Source organism: Penicillium citrinum (assembly GCF_028827155.1).
Source record: "Penicillium citrinum strain IBT 23319 chromosome Unknown utg000003l:1.0-4596430.0:1.0-4598250.0, whole genome shotgun sequence".
Classification (NCBI taxonomy): Eukaryota; Fungi; Ascomycota; class Eurotiomycetes; order Eurotiales; family Aspergillaceae; genus Penicillium; species Penicillium citrinum.
Window position 1 is genome coordinate 396455 of NW_026622688.1, and position 17377 is coordinate 413831.

The 17377-nt window shown below is 45.6% G+C and overlaps 10 protein-coding genes across 10 annotated transcripts; 7 read left to right on the plus strand and 3 right to left on the minus strand.

The window, feature by feature from the left end:
* Window positions 1–468: 468 nt before the first annotated feature.
* On the plus strand, window positions 469–891 carry N7469_003420 (uncharacterized protein; the record flags this gene model as incomplete). Its single annotated transcript, XM_056642340.1, has 2 exons — window positions 469–629; window positions 681–891. 2 exons carry the CDS (start codon window positions 469–471, stop codon window positions 889–891), a joined length of 372 nt encoding a protein of 123 aa, XP_056501752.1.
* Window positions 892–1253: 362 nt separating this feature from the next.
* N7469_003421 (inositol phosphosphingolipid phospholipase) lies at window positions 1254–2726 on the minus strand (the record flags this gene model as incomplete). Its single annotated transcript, XM_056642341.1, has 1 exon — window positions 1254–2726. One exon carries the CDS (start codon window positions 2724–2726, stop codon window positions 1254–1256), a length of 1473 nt encoding a protein of 490 aa, XP_056501753.1.
* Window positions 2727–4089: 1363 nt separating this feature from the next.
* On the plus strand, window positions 4090–5835 carry N7469_003422 (histidine phosphatase family protein; the record flags this gene model as incomplete). The annotated part of the gene is made up of 3 exons (XM_056642342.1): window positions 4090–4219; window positions 4281–4437; window positions 4491–5835. 3 exons carry the CDS (start codon window positions 4090–4092, stop codon window positions 5833–5835), a joined length of 1632 nt encoding a protein of 543 aa, XP_056501754.1.
* A 481-nt stretch (window positions 5836–6316) lies between these two features.
* On the plus strand, window positions 6317–7970 carry N7469_003423 (WD40 repeat domain-containing protein; the record flags this gene model as incomplete). Its single annotated transcript, XM_056642343.1, has 3 exons — window positions 6317–6860; window positions 6920–7083; window positions 7149–7970. 3 exons carry the CDS (start codon window positions 6317–6319, stop codon window positions 7968–7970), a joined length of 1530 nt encoding a protein of 509 aa, XP_056501755.1.
* A 1031-nt stretch (window positions 7971–9001) lies between these two features.
* N7469_003424 (dipeptidase domain containing protein) lies at window positions 9002–9334 on the plus strand (the record flags this gene model as incomplete). The annotated part of the gene is made up of 1 exon (XM_056642344.1): window positions 9002–9334. The coding sequence occupies one exon, from the start codon at window positions 9002–9004 to the stop codon at window positions 9332–9334; it is 333 nt and encodes a 110-aa protein (XP_056501756.1).
* A 59-nt stretch (window positions 9335–9393) lies between these two features.
* Window positions 9394–10542, plus strand: N7469_003425 (peptidase family C69-domain-containing protein; the record flags this gene model as incomplete). Its single annotated transcript, XM_056642345.1, has 1 exon — window positions 9394–10542. One exon carries the CDS (start codon window positions 9394–9396, stop codon window positions 10540–10542), a length of 1149 nt encoding a protein of 382 aa, XP_056501757.1.
* A 365-nt stretch (window positions 10543–10907) lies between these two features.
* N7469_003426 (aromatic ring-hydroxylating oxygenase subunit alpha) lies at window positions 10908–12202 on the minus strand (the record flags this gene model as incomplete). Its single annotated transcript, XM_056642346.1, has 2 exons — window positions 10908–11322; window positions 11373–12202. The coding sequence occupies 2 exons, from the start codon at window positions 12200–12202 to the stop codon at window positions 10908–10910; spliced, it is 1245 nt and encodes a 414-aa protein (XP_056501758.1).
* Window positions 12203–12880: 678 nt separating this feature from the next.
* On the minus strand, window positions 12881–13435 carry N7469_003427 (acyl-CoA N-acyltransferase; the record flags this gene model as incomplete). Its single annotated transcript, XM_056642347.1, has 1 exon — window positions 12881–13435. One exon carries the CDS (start codon window positions 13433–13435, stop codon window positions 12881–12883), a length of 555 nt encoding a protein of 184 aa, XP_056501759.1.
* Window positions 13436–14420: 985 nt separating this feature from the next.
* Window positions 14421–15611, plus strand: N7469_003428 (putative proline racemase; the record flags this gene model as incomplete). The annotated part of the gene is made up of 1 exon (XM_056642348.1): window positions 14421–15611. One exon carries the CDS (start codon window positions 14421–14423, stop codon window positions 15609–15611), a length of 1191 nt encoding a protein of 396 aa, XP_056501760.1.
* Window positions 15612–16296: 685 nt separating this feature from the next.
* N7469_003429 (uncharacterized protein) lies at window positions 16297–17021 on the plus strand (the record flags this gene model as incomplete). Its single annotated transcript, XM_056642349.1, is given in 3 exon segments — window positions 16297–16414; window positions 16468–16590; window positions 16606–17021. 3 exon segments carry the CDS (start codon window positions 16297–16299, stop codon window positions 17019–17021), a joined length of 657 nt encoding a protein of 218 aa, XP_056501761.1.
* Between the last annotated feature and the right edge of the window lie 356 nt (window positions 17022–17377).

Genomic DNA, 17377 nt, shown 5'->3' on the forward strand with positions numbered 1-17377 from the left:
CTGAAGCTAAGTAGATTCAATAGATATAAAACCGAATCTCTACACCAGTAGACAGGTCTACGAAAACACTCAATGTTCTCATTTGATCTGTAATTCAAGACTTACTCTTCTAGTACTTGCCTATAACTTCACTGAAATGCTAGTCAAGCTGAACTCCGCCTAGCGTCAAGATCGAGATGGAACCACCTGCATCTCAATCGGATTTCTAGACGATTACGGCATATACTACGAGGAAATCCAAAATCTAAAACGAATTGCTCGAGAATGGGAAGATAAAGTCCCAGCCCCTAAATTTTCAATGGTACAAAAACCCCGATGAATGTGTCGAGCGCATTCAACTTGATGCCGACGAGTCATGGTCTTGTATCGGCACAAATGCACTGGACATGAAAGATAATATCAGGCCAACGGTGAAAATACCACCTCGAACAAGAGGTAAGGAAAATATTTGAAAACGACATATTCGTCATGAATTCGGACACATGGGTTGGGGCAGAACATGAGCAGTACTCGCCGAATTTCCCATGGGATTTTAACTCTACGAAGGTCATTCACGACGAGCCCAAAAACGGAGGACGGGATTTGTTGAGGGGAAGGTATAAGAAGGATGATAGGATTCAAGTCCCGCGGTTTGATAAGAATTCAATTATGTTGTATAAATTGAAGAAAGAATAGACTAGGAAGAGGGGGAAGGGACCTGCGCCTAGGAATATCCGGGAGAAGTATAAGATTTCGAAATTGGATGCGATGATTGTGAGGAAGGTTTATGCTTGTCGAAATGATTCGGATCCTGATCAGTCTTCTAGTGATTATTATGATGAGGATGAGTATGAGTCTGATACTCTGCCACCAGCGGATTTTATCATTATAGATCCGAATCACTATGAATAGTATAAGTGAGTTCTTGTATGTAGTTGGGCCTGGTAGTTGAATCTTTTATATTTTATTATTCTTAACAGTATACTACTGCCAGTAAGGGGCCATTTACTTCTTCGCTCATGTGGCCTCTGGATTCCAATACTAGTGCAAGTATAAAATGATTTATACTGCACACAATACACTAGAGGAGCACACTCCAAGCTACCAGCCTACACAGATTATCTATACCTAATCAAAACTGGTATGATGCAGTCTCTTATTTTCTGGTCAGTGAAGGGGATCATCGCATATTATTTTCAATCCGGATAGAACCAGCTATCATAAAAGAGAATTATAAAAATACAAATGGTACACGACAACGGACAGCTAGAAAATTAATCATCTTTGTGCTGTTTTCCAGCGCTGCCTCCCTCCGCAGCAAGAACCAAGTTCTTCGCATTGCGCACTTCCCACTCAAACTCCTTCAATGCACGCAGCTCACTCGACATGAAGAGACCACCGATTAATCCATCAAGGATACCAGCCCCAAAGTTCAAAGTGCTAACTAGGATCAGGATGAATCCGATGTATGTGCGACTTCCAACCCACCACACTCCAATCATACATCCGATAGAGACGAAAACGGAAACAATGAAATGAATCAATCGCCACCGTCGTTGAGAACGCTCTCGTCGGACGTAAGTATGGATCATATCAATAATATGGTCATAAGTGTCTGGAGAGAGCGCGGTATTAGGGAAGACTTGTTTTGAGGATGTTCTTTCCAGAGAAGGTGAGTTGGGCGATGGGGAGGCAGGGTGTGTTGGAGTGGATTGAGTGGCGCCATCAGCAATACGAGTGATGACGGCCTCGACGGCGAAATGGTCGCTCAACGAGCAGCGGAGCGTAGGATGACGTTGTGTCATACCTACTTTTGCAGACTCGATAGACCAACGCGACGGTGGGAAATCAGGTGCATAACCACCATCTCCAACGAAAATATAATCAAGACGTTTCGCTCGTGGATCCTCCGCATCCTTGTCCACAGTCACATCTTGGCCTTTATCGAGTTGTTTCCGAAGAGCCTCTGACCAGCGCCATGTATTGAATTTACCATCGCATGTTGCGCCATTCTCGAGAAGATTATATTCGGCCGTGGGGATGGGACGATTTCTCGCCCGCTCGACTTGATCGATTGCGGCGCCGACGGAGGAGTCTGGGTGTAATTCGCGCCATACGTCGCGGACGGGACTTTGAGCTGTAATGAGACGGTGTGCGAATGAGGAAGGAAGCATATTAAAGTCTCCTAGACCAATTACTAGATGTCCACGTTCAGCAGCACCACGCATAAGCTTGGAAATCTCCCAAGCTTGCGCTGTGCGATGGCAGATGTAGGAATCGTGGGGTTCTCGTTCGTAGGGGGCGTGAAGGTGTGTACAAAAGACTTCAGCGACATCTGATACTCCGGGTCCAAATCGAATTCTCGCGCAGGCCACACCTTTACCGACAAACCAGTCCCCGCGAAAGAAAGCAGTTGGTCGGCCATTCAGTGGGTAACCGTACATACTGCTCTCTTCGATGGGCCATCGAGATAGGATAGCTAGTCCTGCACCGAAGATACCTCCAAAATAGAATTTCGCATAAGGTAATATATGCCTTGTTTGTTGATGAATACTTTCGTAGTCTTGCTGTGTCCAACACTCTTGCAAGCCAACAATTTCTGGCGGGGGACTTGCCAGAGCGAGCTGTCGTCCGATCTCGGAAAGGCGTTCATGGCGGTATTTCGCCAGATACTTCAGACCCCAGCAATTGAGAGAAAAGATCCGAATATGCGACGGAGCTTCACTGGGGGTAATTGAGGAGGCCATGTTGGCTGGGGCCGAAACGAGTTGAGGGATGAGCTGCAGTTGGAGTTGTCCATCATTGCGGAGTTGCTTTCGAAACTTTCCACTTTAGGTTAGTTTCGCCGATCCCGAAGTATTAAAGATGCATCATTGAATCACCACTCCTCGACCATCTAGAAGTGGGATATTGGCGAGAAATTGATGAGATACCATACTACGAATCATCTCGAGTCGGAAATTGGTATTACTTGATTGTTTCTATCAAGTCTACGTTTCTCTCCAGAAAGGAAAGGAATTATTATGGGGTGACATGGGTCACTTTAGAGTGGTGCTTGTTTGTGATTGCTTTTTCTTGGTCATTTATACGTGCAATCCAGGGCTTTTAATTTATCGGAAATGGATTCAAAAAAAAAAAAGTATTTTAACATAGGTGGACTTGGTTGTTCAGTCCAGCGTGGGTTGTCACACTGCTGCAGTGCTACACTGAGAAGCATTTCCGAGTGCCAGCCCACAGGAAATATTACTAGTACTACTTGTAGTATAATACTTTGCCCGAAATGAATGATAGAACGATTACTTGGAAGCCTCGAGGATTAAACCCTGATTTTTCATTGTTTGATACTCTGGTTTCCCCCTTACTTCTTGTTGGACACGCGACAGAATACCAGAAGCGGTTGGAGCAATTGGGGTTTGCGGGGGCCCCACGAGGGGTCGGCAAGGGGCTTGCGCCTATCACTTCGGCTGGACTTATTGAAGATGGGTCTAGTATGGTTACATGGTATGATACCAGTCATCTAGTGTACGCTCGGATGCAGTGATTGTCTGCCGAGGAGAGAGGGTGAATTTTTTGCCCCGCTCATATTGTCCGACTTTGATCAGAATTCATACTCAATTTGTCTCATCGTGATGGAATTGCCGAGTCATCAAACGAAGCCATAGTACCATAGACATCCAACCATTGGCAATTCTAAGACTTTAGCATATTGACATTGTGCTTGCAATTCTTTGTTCAAAGTCAGAGATCAGATCAATCAGATACTCCGTGGAATCGGATGAGATTGAAAATAGTAGTTTTTGAGCATAGTGGTAATTATCACCAGCCTGCCTCCCACGTCATTAACGGAATTTGCCCGCATGAATTGCGAAACTAAGCCTTATTTGAAGCTTAGCCAAAAACTGAGTTTCATGCGAATGAAACGTGGGGAAGACATTGAGCATTCGCTTGCAGTATTCGGCTAAACATCGGAATCTTTGCGGGGGCTGGTCATGCATTCATTTATTAATCTTTTACAACGATCGCCCGCATATCTACCTTTCTCAAGAGGAATATCTCTTTCGCTGGCAACATTCCATCTACAATATCACCTTGGTGAATGCTGGCCTCATCATGAACTACCATTCTCAGCTTTTGCTCCTCGGCCTTGCCGTGACTTCTGATGCGGCCATTGTTAAGCCGAGAGCATCACCTTCATCTTCAGTCCCAGATTATTTCCAGACAAGCTACGGCCCATATGCTGGTATGATTATCCTCTGGAAGTACAAGTCAATGAATTCTGCCTAAATTCAGATATTGCAAAGGTCCAACAAAAGCCGGACAAGCACCCTTCCTTGCCCAAGCCACTCTCCCATCGCTCGGCAATAATTCATACGTGCCTAATACTCCAGTGGCGACTGATGTCCCTGTAGACGGGACTTCCAATGGAGCGGAAATATTCAAGTATATGGGAAATCTATCGTGAGTTTAGCTAGTTTGATGGTGTTGGCTTTCATACAACTAAATCAGAGAAGACCATATATGCCTAATCCGTCAGGATTCGGGGTCGACGAATATGCACTCCCACCTGGTAGTAATATCACTCAAATGCATATGGTTCATCGTCATGGATCTCGATATCCAACTCAAGATGCGTCTGTGGCGACTGTTCCTGATCGAATCAACGAGTTGTTGAGTAATGGGACGCGTTTCACGGGTGACTTGTCCTTCCTCAATGATTGGACATACCAACTCGGCGAAGAGGAACTGACAGCTCTTGGGCGTCAACAGCTTTTCGACAGTGGGGTCCTCAATTGGTTCAACTATGGCCGATTATATGATGCATCTAAACCGCTCATCGCTCGTACAACTACTCAGGTCAGAATGCTTCAATCAGCCGAGAACTTCCTAAATGGATTCTTTGGTCCAAACTGGAAGGAAAATGTCACTCTAGAAGCCATTATAGAGCATCCCGGATTCAACAATTCGCTTTCCAGTGACAACGAGTGCACAAATCATAAAAATGGCAAAGCATCTGCAGGAGATGACGCATCAGCTAAATGGCAGGAGAAATACCTCGAGCGTGCAACACAGCGCCTTCGTCAATCAATGACCGGTAATCCCAACTGGACAGCAATTGACACATTCAACTTGCAGAACCTGTGTCCTTATGAGACCGTTGCGCTCGGATTTAGCCCCTTCTGCTCCCTTTTCACTTGGGATGAATGGCTGGGCTTCGAGTACGCAAATGACCTCAGTTACTACGGAGGGAATGGCTTCGCATCTCCCACAGGCCGAGCTCTTGGCATAGGATATCTCGAGGAGCTCATTGCACGATTGCAGCACCATTATCCTCACCCAAATGGGGATTCTGTAGCCATCAACAAAACCTTGGACAGCAGTCCGACAACATTTCCTTTGAATCAAAGCTTGTATCTGGACTTCAGCCATGATACTAACATCTTTTCAATCTTGACTGCTATGGGACTCAAGCAGTTTTCTGAGTTCCTACCTACAACTGGTCCGCCAGAAGATCGTCAACTGATAGTCAGCCATATTGTTCCTTTCGCAGGTCGATTTAACATAGAGGTTATCAAGGCCCCAAGACCTGTACTGAAGAAACGTTCCCGGGATTCTCGTGACTTTGTCTATGAGAAAACTGGATCTGAAACGACGTATATTCATATGTTGATGAACCAAAGGACAATTCCTCTTGGACGAAGTATTTCCGAGTGTGGTCAGCGTGATGATGGATGGTGTGAGATTGGTGCTTTCATCAAGGCCCAGAAGAAGAATATTGCAAAGGCAAATTTCACTGAGAGTTGCTTTGGAAACTATTCGACTCCGGAATATGGAAGTATCAAAGATGGTACCATTTAGAGCGCCATTGATGAATAATAATACCTATGAGAAGTATATGGAATCCAATTTGTCATATTCAAGATGATTTCTAATTATCTCCTGTGCTTATTACCTAATAGGTAGACTCACTTCAACCTAGCAATTCACCATTGTTCAATTTATTCACGTTTTTTAGTGGGCATGTCTATGTATATAGTATTACTGTAGCTGTTTTAGTTTACAATAATCATCAACAAGCATCAGTTTTTTCCTCAGCCAAGTCAATTAGGCTTTCTTTGTTCCTTACTCTGATTTAAGTAATTATATACCTCTCTATACCATTTCAGAATTGAATATTACCATTATCAATTATATCGCAAATATCATCAACAAATAGCGAATATCAACGAGAGGCGCCTTCATAGTCAGTTCCTCTCACCGCCTTTGAACGCGCCTGGGGTTTTCCCTTCCGCGCGTTTGCGTCTGCGACGACGTCAGTTCTCCAATTCTCCCAATCCTCATGGATGATGCGCAATCTAGAATCCGTCGGCGAGAGTCTCGCGCCGAGCCTGTTGTGGAATCTCCTTTAGACGAATCAGCCCACGGTTCAGATCACGAAGCCAAACGCCGCCGAACAAGCTGGTCTCAGAGAGATTTCACCTCGGAGCATGCAAGTCCTAATAAACGCGATTATGATGAGTCTGACAGTCAGAATGAGCTAGGGGCCGGTGACGATGGGTATTGGCGTGGCTCACGTTCTCGCCGAAGTCCCTCGCCTATTAATCGCCCAACGCCGAGTGAACAAATGCATGAAGATCGGTCCCCCAACGAGTCGGATGACCTCTCGGAAGATCGCTTGGGACGAGATGATGAGAAGCACCGGTCAACCCGTGAAGATATGTCCGATCGATCTACAAGCCCCGTACAACCTGCCGCCGTAGAGCCTCCACCTCCATCGAAGCCCGAGTCCTTGAACTATAAAGAGAAGTATGTGCTTAAGGCGCATCTTCGGGGAATCTCGACTGTGCAATTTTCTCCGGACTGCAGCATGATTGCCAGTGGTGGTATGTTATCGCTGATGTTTTGTCATAATAGTCACTGGGCTGATGTTTCTCTATCGCAGGCTCCGACGCTGTTATCAAAGTCTGGGATACTCTGACGGGAAAGCTTATCTACACATTTGAGGGCCATCTTGCCGGTATCTCTACACTAGCGTGGAGTCCAGACGGACAATGGATTGCCTCTGGATCTGATGACAAGACAATTCGGTTCTGGAATGTGAAGACGGTGGGTTGATCGCGGCTTGCCTTTTTTTCATTTGAATTATTTTACTGACTAGTAGTCATCTTTAGGGCCGAGCTCACACTAAACCCTTCATCGGCCACCACAACTACGTCTACCAAATTGCATTTGCGCCCAAAGGCAACATTCTTGTCAGCGGCTCCTATGACGAGGCTGTTTTCATGTGGGATGTGCGTCGTGCCCGCGTGATGCGTTCTCTACCTGCGCACTCCGACCCAGTCGCTGGCATTGATGTAGTACACGATGGTACCTTGATCGTCTCTTGCGCTCATGATGGATTGGTTCGTGTCTGGGATACGCACAGTGGTCAGTGTTTGCGAACCTTAGTCCACGAAGACAATCCACCCGCGACCTGTGTGAAATTCTCACCCAATGGCAAATACATTCTTGCCTGGACTCTGGATGGATGCATTCGCATGTGGAATTATGTCGAGAGTCGAGTTGTAAAGACTTTCCAGGGACACGTGAATAACAAGTACAGTCTGTCTGGCTGTTTCGGTTTATACGGATCTCCTGATGTGAAATACTCCCCTCCTCCTTGCTTCGCTGTGAGCGGGAGTGAAGACGGCGATATCCTCTGTTGGGATATCGTGAGCAAGAATATTCTGCAGCGCATCAAGGGACACACTGAAACGGTGCTCTGTGTGCATACGGGCAAGTTGAATGGCAAACGCCTCATGGTGAGCTGTGGCCTCGACCTGACTATACGCTTGTGGGAGGAAGTGGACGAAGATAATTCAAAGTCGAATTCCACTCCTTTGGTCAACGGCGCAGCTGACAGTCTGCAAGAAAATGAGGACAAAGAAATGGTCGATGCCCCGCTAGACCCATCTGCTGCGAATACCCCAGCCTTGGATGTGACGATGACATGAACTTATAAGCTATTTACCTATTGCATTTTATCCGCGTATTTTCTCTTTTCTATCCTGCATTGGGTGTGGATGTTTTTGTTTCTGGATTTAAGAATACCCGGTGTCTGGAGTTGGGCCTTGAGAGGGTTTCGGGATTGCATGGATCTTGACTGGAGACTTTATTCTAGACAATTGCAATTGTTGCTCGCTTACTCGCAATATCTTGCCTTATTGCCCATAAATGAAGGTTAATACCGCTTGGTTCAATGTGAATCTAATCATAAGATTGTATAAACAATAAGGGTCCATCAAAGTTCTGATGTCTCAAACCCGGCTTTTTCTATGGATACGTTTATCAACAAGCTAATTCCACCTCCATTCATCTGGTGAGCTGCTATAATACAGCCTCAAAATTGCAATCACAGTCAGATTGCAAGTTATGAGATTTCCAGAAGTAACTCTTTCATAGCGGTTCACTCCGATGTATAAAATTCCATTTCGGGATTGATCTCGGATGTGCTCGGTCATCCATCTGATTAGTTTCTCTTGGCGATCTTAAACATTTAAATTGATTAATATCAAAGCTTATGTGGACCTGTCAGTTTTTCTGGATATCTTAGCATTTCCCATTTCAGGAAAGTCCAGTCGGAAGACGACCAAAGATGTACAGAGAAAATATCGTGGCTCTTTTTGAACTGTATAACAAGGTAAGATACGGGCATGATTAGCAAGGTTCCGACGTATTCGGGCTCCTAATATTGTTCTCAGGAGGCATCTGCGTTTGATGTTGATCGGATCAAACCCTACCTCAAAATCTTCGGCAGGCCCTTCTTATATCAGAAGCGATTGTCAATGTTAGCAACTACTCCGGTTCTGAATATTGAGGCTATTCAATTGCCAGCGGCGAATTACAGTACTTTCTTTGGAGGGTATAGCCGTGTCAATCTCCATGCCCGTTAAGGTTATCATTTAAATAACACCAGCTACTATCTCTAGGTACTTGCTTCTGTCATTTGCCCGCTTGCTGGTATTTTGAAGTTATTCTATCCATCATGACCAGATATACCACGATCCTCAATACCATAAATGCACTATGCAGTGTGTCCGCCACCGCTAGTTACTCTTTCTACGTGGGATCCAACCTCACAGCGTCTGGTGCTGTTCTGGTTGGAGGAACTGGCGAAGAGGTCTCAAGTCACTGGTTGAAGATATACCCTGCTGCAGACCACGCGTTGAATGAAACCGTCACTGTTGGAGTGACATCCGCTGCCGTTGTACCCGGGAAGTTGACCAATATCCCCCAGGTTCAGCATACATTTCGATATATCAGTATGGATTACAGTGACTATCTTGGCTTCCCTCCCCCATCTCGAATGGCGGGGTGAATGAGAAGGGTGTCGCTGTGCGTGATGTATGGGCACCTGGTCGTGCAGAACTTCTAGATATGACTCCGAAACCCCAGAAAGGACCATCGTATAGTGATCTCGCCAGACTGGTCATGGAACGCGCTAGTTCTGCTCGAGAGGGTGTTGAGATCATAGGAGATCTTATCAGAAAATATGGTTACTCGGATTACGGTGGAAATACACATCTCATCGCTGATAAAGATGAAGGTTGGATTGTTTGGGAATTCGCAGGTGGAAAGGGACTCTGGGCTGCAGAGAGACTAGGACCAAATGATGTTCGCGTTTCCTTCCCTGGATACATCCATGAATTTCCTACCGACTTCAAACAAAATCCAAATTATATGGGATCAGACAATATTGTGTCGTTCTCCATTGAGCAAGGCTGGTGGAATTTTACTTCCGGCGAGCCTTTCAATATCAAAAAGGTTTATGGGCTTCAACCAGGACAAGAGACCCCTGCCGGAGGTGACGCCGAGTACATGTCCCCTCAGCGCCTTGAAAAGCTGACTATGGAAATGGCTCCTGTCACAGAGAAAGACCTTATCGATCGTGTACGCGATCCCCGAATCTCCAACGATGAAGCGGGATACGGTCAAGTAGTCAGTCTACAAGCCGACATTGATTCTGATATGTATCGCATCTGGATTGCCCCGACAAGCTCTGTCGCAGCTCCATTCATTCCCTGGTGGCTCGGAGCAGAGTCTATCCCTCCAGAGCTCGGAGAGCACCGCTACCTGACCAAAGATGCGGAATCTACATTCCTCAATCCAGACTACCAGCTACAAGAAGCTAGCCTGTTCGCGGGTCGCTTATTCAAACGAGTTCTTTACTATATGTGCTCAACTCCACGGAAATATCTGCCTCTCGTGAAAAGGACCTTCATTGGATTTGAAGACCAGTCACGAGAAGATATCGAATGGGTCGAAAAGGCTGCTAGGCTGATGATTTCCAATGGTGAACCGAACGCGTCACGAAGCCTGCTCACTCATTATTCGCATACCCGAGCAGCTCAAGCGATCGACATGGGGAAGTCTATGGTTAATGCCCTGGATAGCTATATCAAGCTAGCTGGACAGTGGCGCGATCCAAAGGGAGCTCAGATTAATATCAGTCCTAATGGGGAACCTGTGAACTGCTTAGTTGGGATTGATCCAGAGGAGCCTCCGAGTGAACAGTTAAAGAATTGAGATGCTCGTGATTCTTTCAGGGGTTAAGCTTCAGTGCTCGTAGACGTTGTCTAGTATTGATTATGATAGCTATTTACTTTATCGAAAACAGCTTGAATTCAAGGCGCTACGGTAAACCAGTCAAGTTAATCCCGCGAATCAAAAGCCATAGTTTGAGTGGCATTGATCATTGAGATCAAATAACGAGTAGAATGTAGCTATTGATTTCTATACGGCCCATTAAATATGAAAGTCTTGTAATACTAAAAAATGAAGATCTGATACTATGGCACTCTCAATCTATGAATATCGGAGAAAATCATCAATCATCGCTGAATCGAGCAAATACAAAAAGCTATTCTCGAGACTCAGAAATGCCGAAACAATTACCAAGCCAAAACCTCTTTCTGTGGTCCACAAGCCAGACCAGCGCACATCATTTCATCTTTGTCACTGGTAGGTGCATTACCAGGAACTTTCTGCTTGGCAGGCCAAATTTCATGTCCTTGGGCCTTCTCGCGCTCAAAGTGTTCGGTGACAACGTCTCGGCAGGTACTTTGGAAGAAAATAGGTGCTTTCTCATACTTTGGGTGGAGTTGACCGTTAATAAAGACGCCACGGTCAAGATTCTTCTGCGCGTTGTGACAAAGGACCTTGTCTTCTCTCATGACACGCTCATATAGCTCACTGATGCGCTTGAAATCTTCGTCGGAGGAGTATCTGTTTCGGTAAATCTCATATGCCATAGCTGAGGCCTTGGGGCCTTTAGGCATAAACTTCTGAACCATGATGAAATGGGGTCTAGGAATCGTTAGAATAATTATTGTTGTGGGGAGATCTGAACAACTTACGAAACGACCATTGCGGTAGCAGGGAAATAGTATGTGCTGGCTGTGTATAGACCGGCCGCTTTCTGTTCAGGCGTTGATTCACAGTGGTGCTGAATATGACCATCCTTCAGGTCGCTATCAAAAGATTCCAAATTCAAAATATCCGGGATATCGGCATGCGTTGTTGGGCAATGGTAGCATTCATTGAAATTATCGGCGAGAATCTTCCAATTGAATTCTCCATCCAACTGATAGGTATGGTCAAGGTCGTAGTTGTCGAAGTTATATGCTTTATAGCGTTCCTGTTTATCGACATTCGCGAAATGCTCGTCCCATGAGACTTCAGGCGTTTCCTTCGCATCCATATTTATCCAGATAAAGCCATTCACATCAATCTTGACATGGATTCGGAATAGTCCATTCTCTTCTTTCTTCAGATCTTCCTTGAACCCTGTAGCCTTTGCAAGCTTTCCATTAAGCCCGTAAGACCAGCCGTGGTATCGACAAGCCAAAATCTTCGCGTTTCCCGATCCCTCCTTCTCGATCACGGGGTAGGCACGGTGGCGACAGACGTTGTGAAAAGCATTGATATTGTCCTGGCGATCCCGAGTAACGATAAAGTCATATCCAGCCATCTCAAAACGAAGCCAATCTCCGACATTCTTCAATCGCGAGCTGTGCGTGAGAAAAATCCATCTTCGCGAGAAGATGGCACGGCGTTCAAGCTCATACATCTCTGGAGAGGTGTACCATGATGCTGGGAGAGCTCGAATGGGAGTGTCATCGACAGGTTCTTGAGTAGTTGTTGGGGCATCTTTGCCGAAGCCGAGATAGTGAAGCATGGATGACATGGTGAATTAATATTAAAGATACTGGTTTATCTTCAGATGATATTTTCGTGATGGCCTAATAACCTCAATAGCTGGCGAAAGTAAAGGCTTCTTTATAGATGATACATTGATTCAAAGACCGCCAGAGTGTTCATGTGGTCTACAACCCGATATAGATTTAAGATGCGCAAACCCGCTCTGGCTAAATTCCGATTGGGTAGGTTAACCCTATCTGGCGCATTCAATAACCCAGATCAGGAATTCGAACCCACCGATCCAACACTACGGTTTTACTGCCGAACGTATATGATAATGGATTATATTCGCTTCTTTCTACTTGGCTGACAGTCCATCTATAGACTTGTGAGCTCCACATACAAATCCTGATCACAGCACCGATAATCACCATGACGATAAAGATACTCCACTTGAATGCAAGTCTGGGGTATTTTTCCTGCTTTCATTCTTCTTTCATCTCGGATAACCCGCTATCTCTTCATTGGCGGTACCAAATCCGACGTGCTCGGCAACTCAACCGACACCCGTCAGTCGTGGAATGCTTCTTTGGATACAATCCAAATCTGGAATGTAAACCCACTGAACCGAGAAATTCTGCAGTGCGCACCGCGTGATGTGGTCGAATCCCCTTAATTTGAAAACATCAGCCCCAAAAGGCGAGGATGTTTCAAGGATTCTACTCTATGCACCTAATGAGTTGATTGGTTTCTCGAATTGGACAAAACAAAGATCTTCCGGGATGTCGAGGTCGCTGTATATCTCGCGTGGGAATGGCTTTGTCTCTCCAGTCTCGCGATAGCCACGTCGCACGTACCACGAAATGAGCTGTCGACGCGAGGACAAAGCATCTAGTCCTACCCTTGTTATACCCCACGTCCGTTGGCAATATTCCTCCGCGTAAGTGAGAATTTGCCGGCCTGACCCTCCTTGTTGATGATGCTGGTCCACCGCCAGCATGAAGATGCGAGCAAGATCGGAACCTCTCTTTGAGACACCAACAGTCCCTACTATATCCCCGTTTCCATTATAAGCTACCAAGAAATCACTCTCGGGGTCTGTGATTGTTTGTTCGATGTATGCAATATCGACTGTGAAGCGAAGGTTGATGGCCGTGTCAGCGGTCCATCCCTCCCTGCTATCCTCAGCACGAAATGCTGCTTGTATCAACTGTTGGATGTTTGCTGCATCCTCTATTTTGGCGATGCCAAATTGGAGGATCCTGAGACTGTCGGTCATTTCCGATGAATTTGGTTTATGAGTGGAGAAAGTTCCCCACGACGAATGAAACGATGCAACGAGATCAGCGAACCGAAAAAGTCTTTTATTGAAATGAGGTTGATATGGATTTCGGTCAAATTTATATCCTCCAGTTCCCCAGCTGGAATATATGGAGGTTTATAGACGTACGGGCTGTAATGAAAAGGCGCATCAATCTATAGGGCGCCCTTCGGATGACAATGTTACCTTCCACGCCGCTAAGCGCAATTAGTACATGGTTAGAAAGAGATCATCCACTTGCCATTCTCCGCTGAGGATTCAGTTGACCTGATAGGAACCCTCTCAGGTGAAACCATGACATATCAGGAAATTTTAAACATAGCTTGGAATAACAGAGTCACTACATCTAGGGCGAAGAATTGGACCTGACTGATCACTCATTTGCCAGTCATTATACTCGCACCTGGTCAGAAACTAAATCGAAGTAGAAAAAGATTGATATTCAGAAACATCCAGGAACATCCATTCAAATCAATTATGATAGAAGTTTATATATCCTACACACTATGTATATTCAACAATGCTTCTTCAATCTTCTAGAACTCTCGAGTCCGAGGTCAAGAAGCCAGCTTAGGGCAAATATTCTACTGGTACACTACAATATCAAATTCAGTTTCAACTCATATTCGAAAGTAGTAATGGCCTTGCACGGTAGTTCTCGTTTTGTCTTTGCTCACAATCTGTTGATGATAGTTTTCATAGATGAGCGAAATCGCACATACAAAAACCCATGGTCGTCGGATGGCTCGTCCGACAATGCGCCTTTCGTTCCGACAAGGCCCACTTTGATTGAGGGGAATGATTTTCTTTTAACAAATTCGGTTCGCGCTGGATTCTCACAACATAGAGACAACCTCAGATCTTCGGAGCAGCCTGAGTTATATCGATAATTTCAATTACACTGTAGTGCCAACTCACATACTCGCGCCGTCATATAATCATTATGGACGTGGTGCGACAACTCGAAGAGCAGGATGCAATCAAGTGCATTGATATGCATACCACTGGAGAGCCGACGCGCATCATCTACTCCGGCTTTCCTCGTCTACAGGGCACCCTGCTCGAGCAACGAGATCAAGCAAAGAGCCAATATGACAATATACGAAAGCGACTTATGTGGGAGCCTCGAGGACATTACGACATGTACGGCGCCATTATTATCCCCGAAACCGAACTCATTCAGTCTGGCGAGGCCCATATCGGAACTCTCTTCACACACAACGGTGGATTTTCTACTATGTGTGGCCATGCAACTATTGCATTGGGTCGATTCCTCGTCGACACCCACGATCTTACCGTATTTCCACGACGAAATGAGCTAAAGCCGCACCTTGAAACGCGTGAAGTTCAGGTCAATATTCATGCACCATGTGGTCTTGTTCGCGTGACGGTTCCCACTCTTGCGGATGGCCAGAAATCTGATCCCTCTCGTCCGGTCAAGTTTCTTTCCACGCCCGCATACTGCGCTGCTACGAATTTGGAGGTGAATATCCCACCTGAAGTGAGATGGCCTGAACTAGGCGAGAGAACGTCTATCCAGGTAGACATCTCATATGGAGGAGCATTTTACGCTTTGGTTGATGTAAAGCAACTCGGATTCTCTACTGGCTTGCGTAACTTCAGCCTTGAGGCTGCTACATTCGCTGTGAAGAAATTAAAACGCCACCTGGAAACTGATGACAAAGTTTGTCAAGCATTGCAACATCCGGAGGATCAAAGATTATCTTTCCTCTACTCGGTCATGGTTGTGGATCACGAGAATGGATTCAAACCCGATGGCGTAGACGGTGCAGAAACCGGTCTTTGTTTTTTTGCAGAAGATGAAATCGATCGATCTCCAACTGGATCTTGTGTCGCGGCACGCATGGCTTTAGCCCATGCAAAGAAATTGAGAGTTAAGGGACAGTCGTGGGCTTATAACTCGGTTGTTTCGAACAAATATAACAATGGGGCTTTCATCGCGGAAATAGTCCAGGACGGTATAACGATTGAGGGTCAAAATGCCGCAACAAGACACGGCGTCATTGTTCGTGTGCAGGGAAGTGCCTATTATACAGGATCTATGAGTTTTGTTGTGGAGCGTGAAGACTCTATCAGCGAGAGCGGATTCCTATTACAAGCTTGTGCGGAATAAGAGTCCAGTATCATTTCTTCGTACTTAATCAATTATACTACTCAAAAGAATGGGGAAAAAAATCTTTAGTGTCAACACCATTCCCTTATTGGGTAATTTGTTGCACTGGATATTCCCAGCAGTGCAGTTCATAGGATACTTCATACAAGGGTTTCGCCTGGCAACTGTCCATAGAATTTCAATTGCTTCTTTCCTTAACTCTCGGGCGGGGCCTTCATTGAAACCGTCTGTCAATGACAAAATCACATCAGGTTTCCTTAACCTACTCGGATTCTCAGGTGGACATACCAGTACGACTCTGAAATCTCCTGTAACACTCGGCTCTAAGCCAGAAGCCCATCCTGATGGGGGTGGCAGCATAAAAAACAAAGCTCAGCCGAGGAGAGAGGGTCTTCAGCATGGCTCATCCTCACTATGGAGATGATGGGATGTGATGGTCTCGTGTCAGCTGACATACGTGCAGGCTGTCGATTTGGCATGGGAAGGACATCGATATTCAGTTCCTCGGGCACTTCTGGCTTAATAAGGCGTGGTATGTTAAGCCATGCAGGGTCCCATGAAGGGAGAGTTGCTTGATTGAAGTATGCAAAGCAGTCCTCAGCAAGCTGGTGGACGAGACGAGATGCTTCTTTTAACCTTCCAAAAATCCAAGCAACAAAGCTAAAGATATTTGCATCACCACCCGATGGCTCATGGCTCTTCCACTTATGATGCACTATCTGCCTTCATGTGGTGCGCCCTCAGTCGAATTCGTGCTCTGATGTTCATCCCCGATCTATTGGCACCACTCTGGTGCCCCAAAGGTATCGACATGCGACGATGAATGCATAAACCAAAGGTTGACCCTCGAATTCAGCAAGATGGCATTTCCGCCGCCCTTACGAGAATGTATCCGTGGCAGCCGCTTCAACAGTTGTAGATGCGATTTCTGAATCGCCGCGCTGGAAGCTAGCTTACTATATACAACAGTTGACCAATAGTACCTCGTAAGAAGCGCTAGATGAGTCGCTCAATAAATTTGCAAAGGTTCGTGACAAGGCGGCGCTAGGAATCCGAGTTGAAACGTGTCTGCCGTTGTTAATTCTACAAACAGATACTCGCAATACGAACAAAACTGTGGCTGACATCGGATTCGTAAGGCCAGTCACTTATCGTGTCCTTGGAGATTGTCCCTGCAATTGTATTATTGTTCTTTATCCGCGCCATGCCTCTTCCTCTAGCTCGAACGAGGGACTAGAAATTTCTGTGACATATGAAAAGGCAATGAAATACTTCATCAGATATCCTGAATGGGGGAGATATTTTGAATATCTTGGGGTTGATTCCTCTGATCCGAAGGATCAAAGGATCATCGACCTAATTACTGATGATCTCCCACATCCACAAGCTATTTCCATGGAGACTCTTTGATATCATCAAATTGCGTCAAAATCAACTTCAAAAATGGAACTGACCTCAGTTTCATTGTAACGAAAGGTGAGCATTTGTTATTTTCAATCCGCCATGACCTATATGTGTTCATCCTACGAATATACTCGGAGTACATTGAGTACCAGTAATGGGGACAAACGATAATCCAAACTAGCGGTTGAAGGCTCAGTACTGCTTTGTTGAAGAAGTCATTTTCTCGGCTCATGCGTTACACGCAATACTATTCCTTTTTAGTGCATAAATTAACCATCAAATGGGAATGAGTGGTCCCTAGCATTAGTAAGAGAAGAATCGTACTGATCACATTTTGCAGAGCTGAATGCAATGTACGGAGT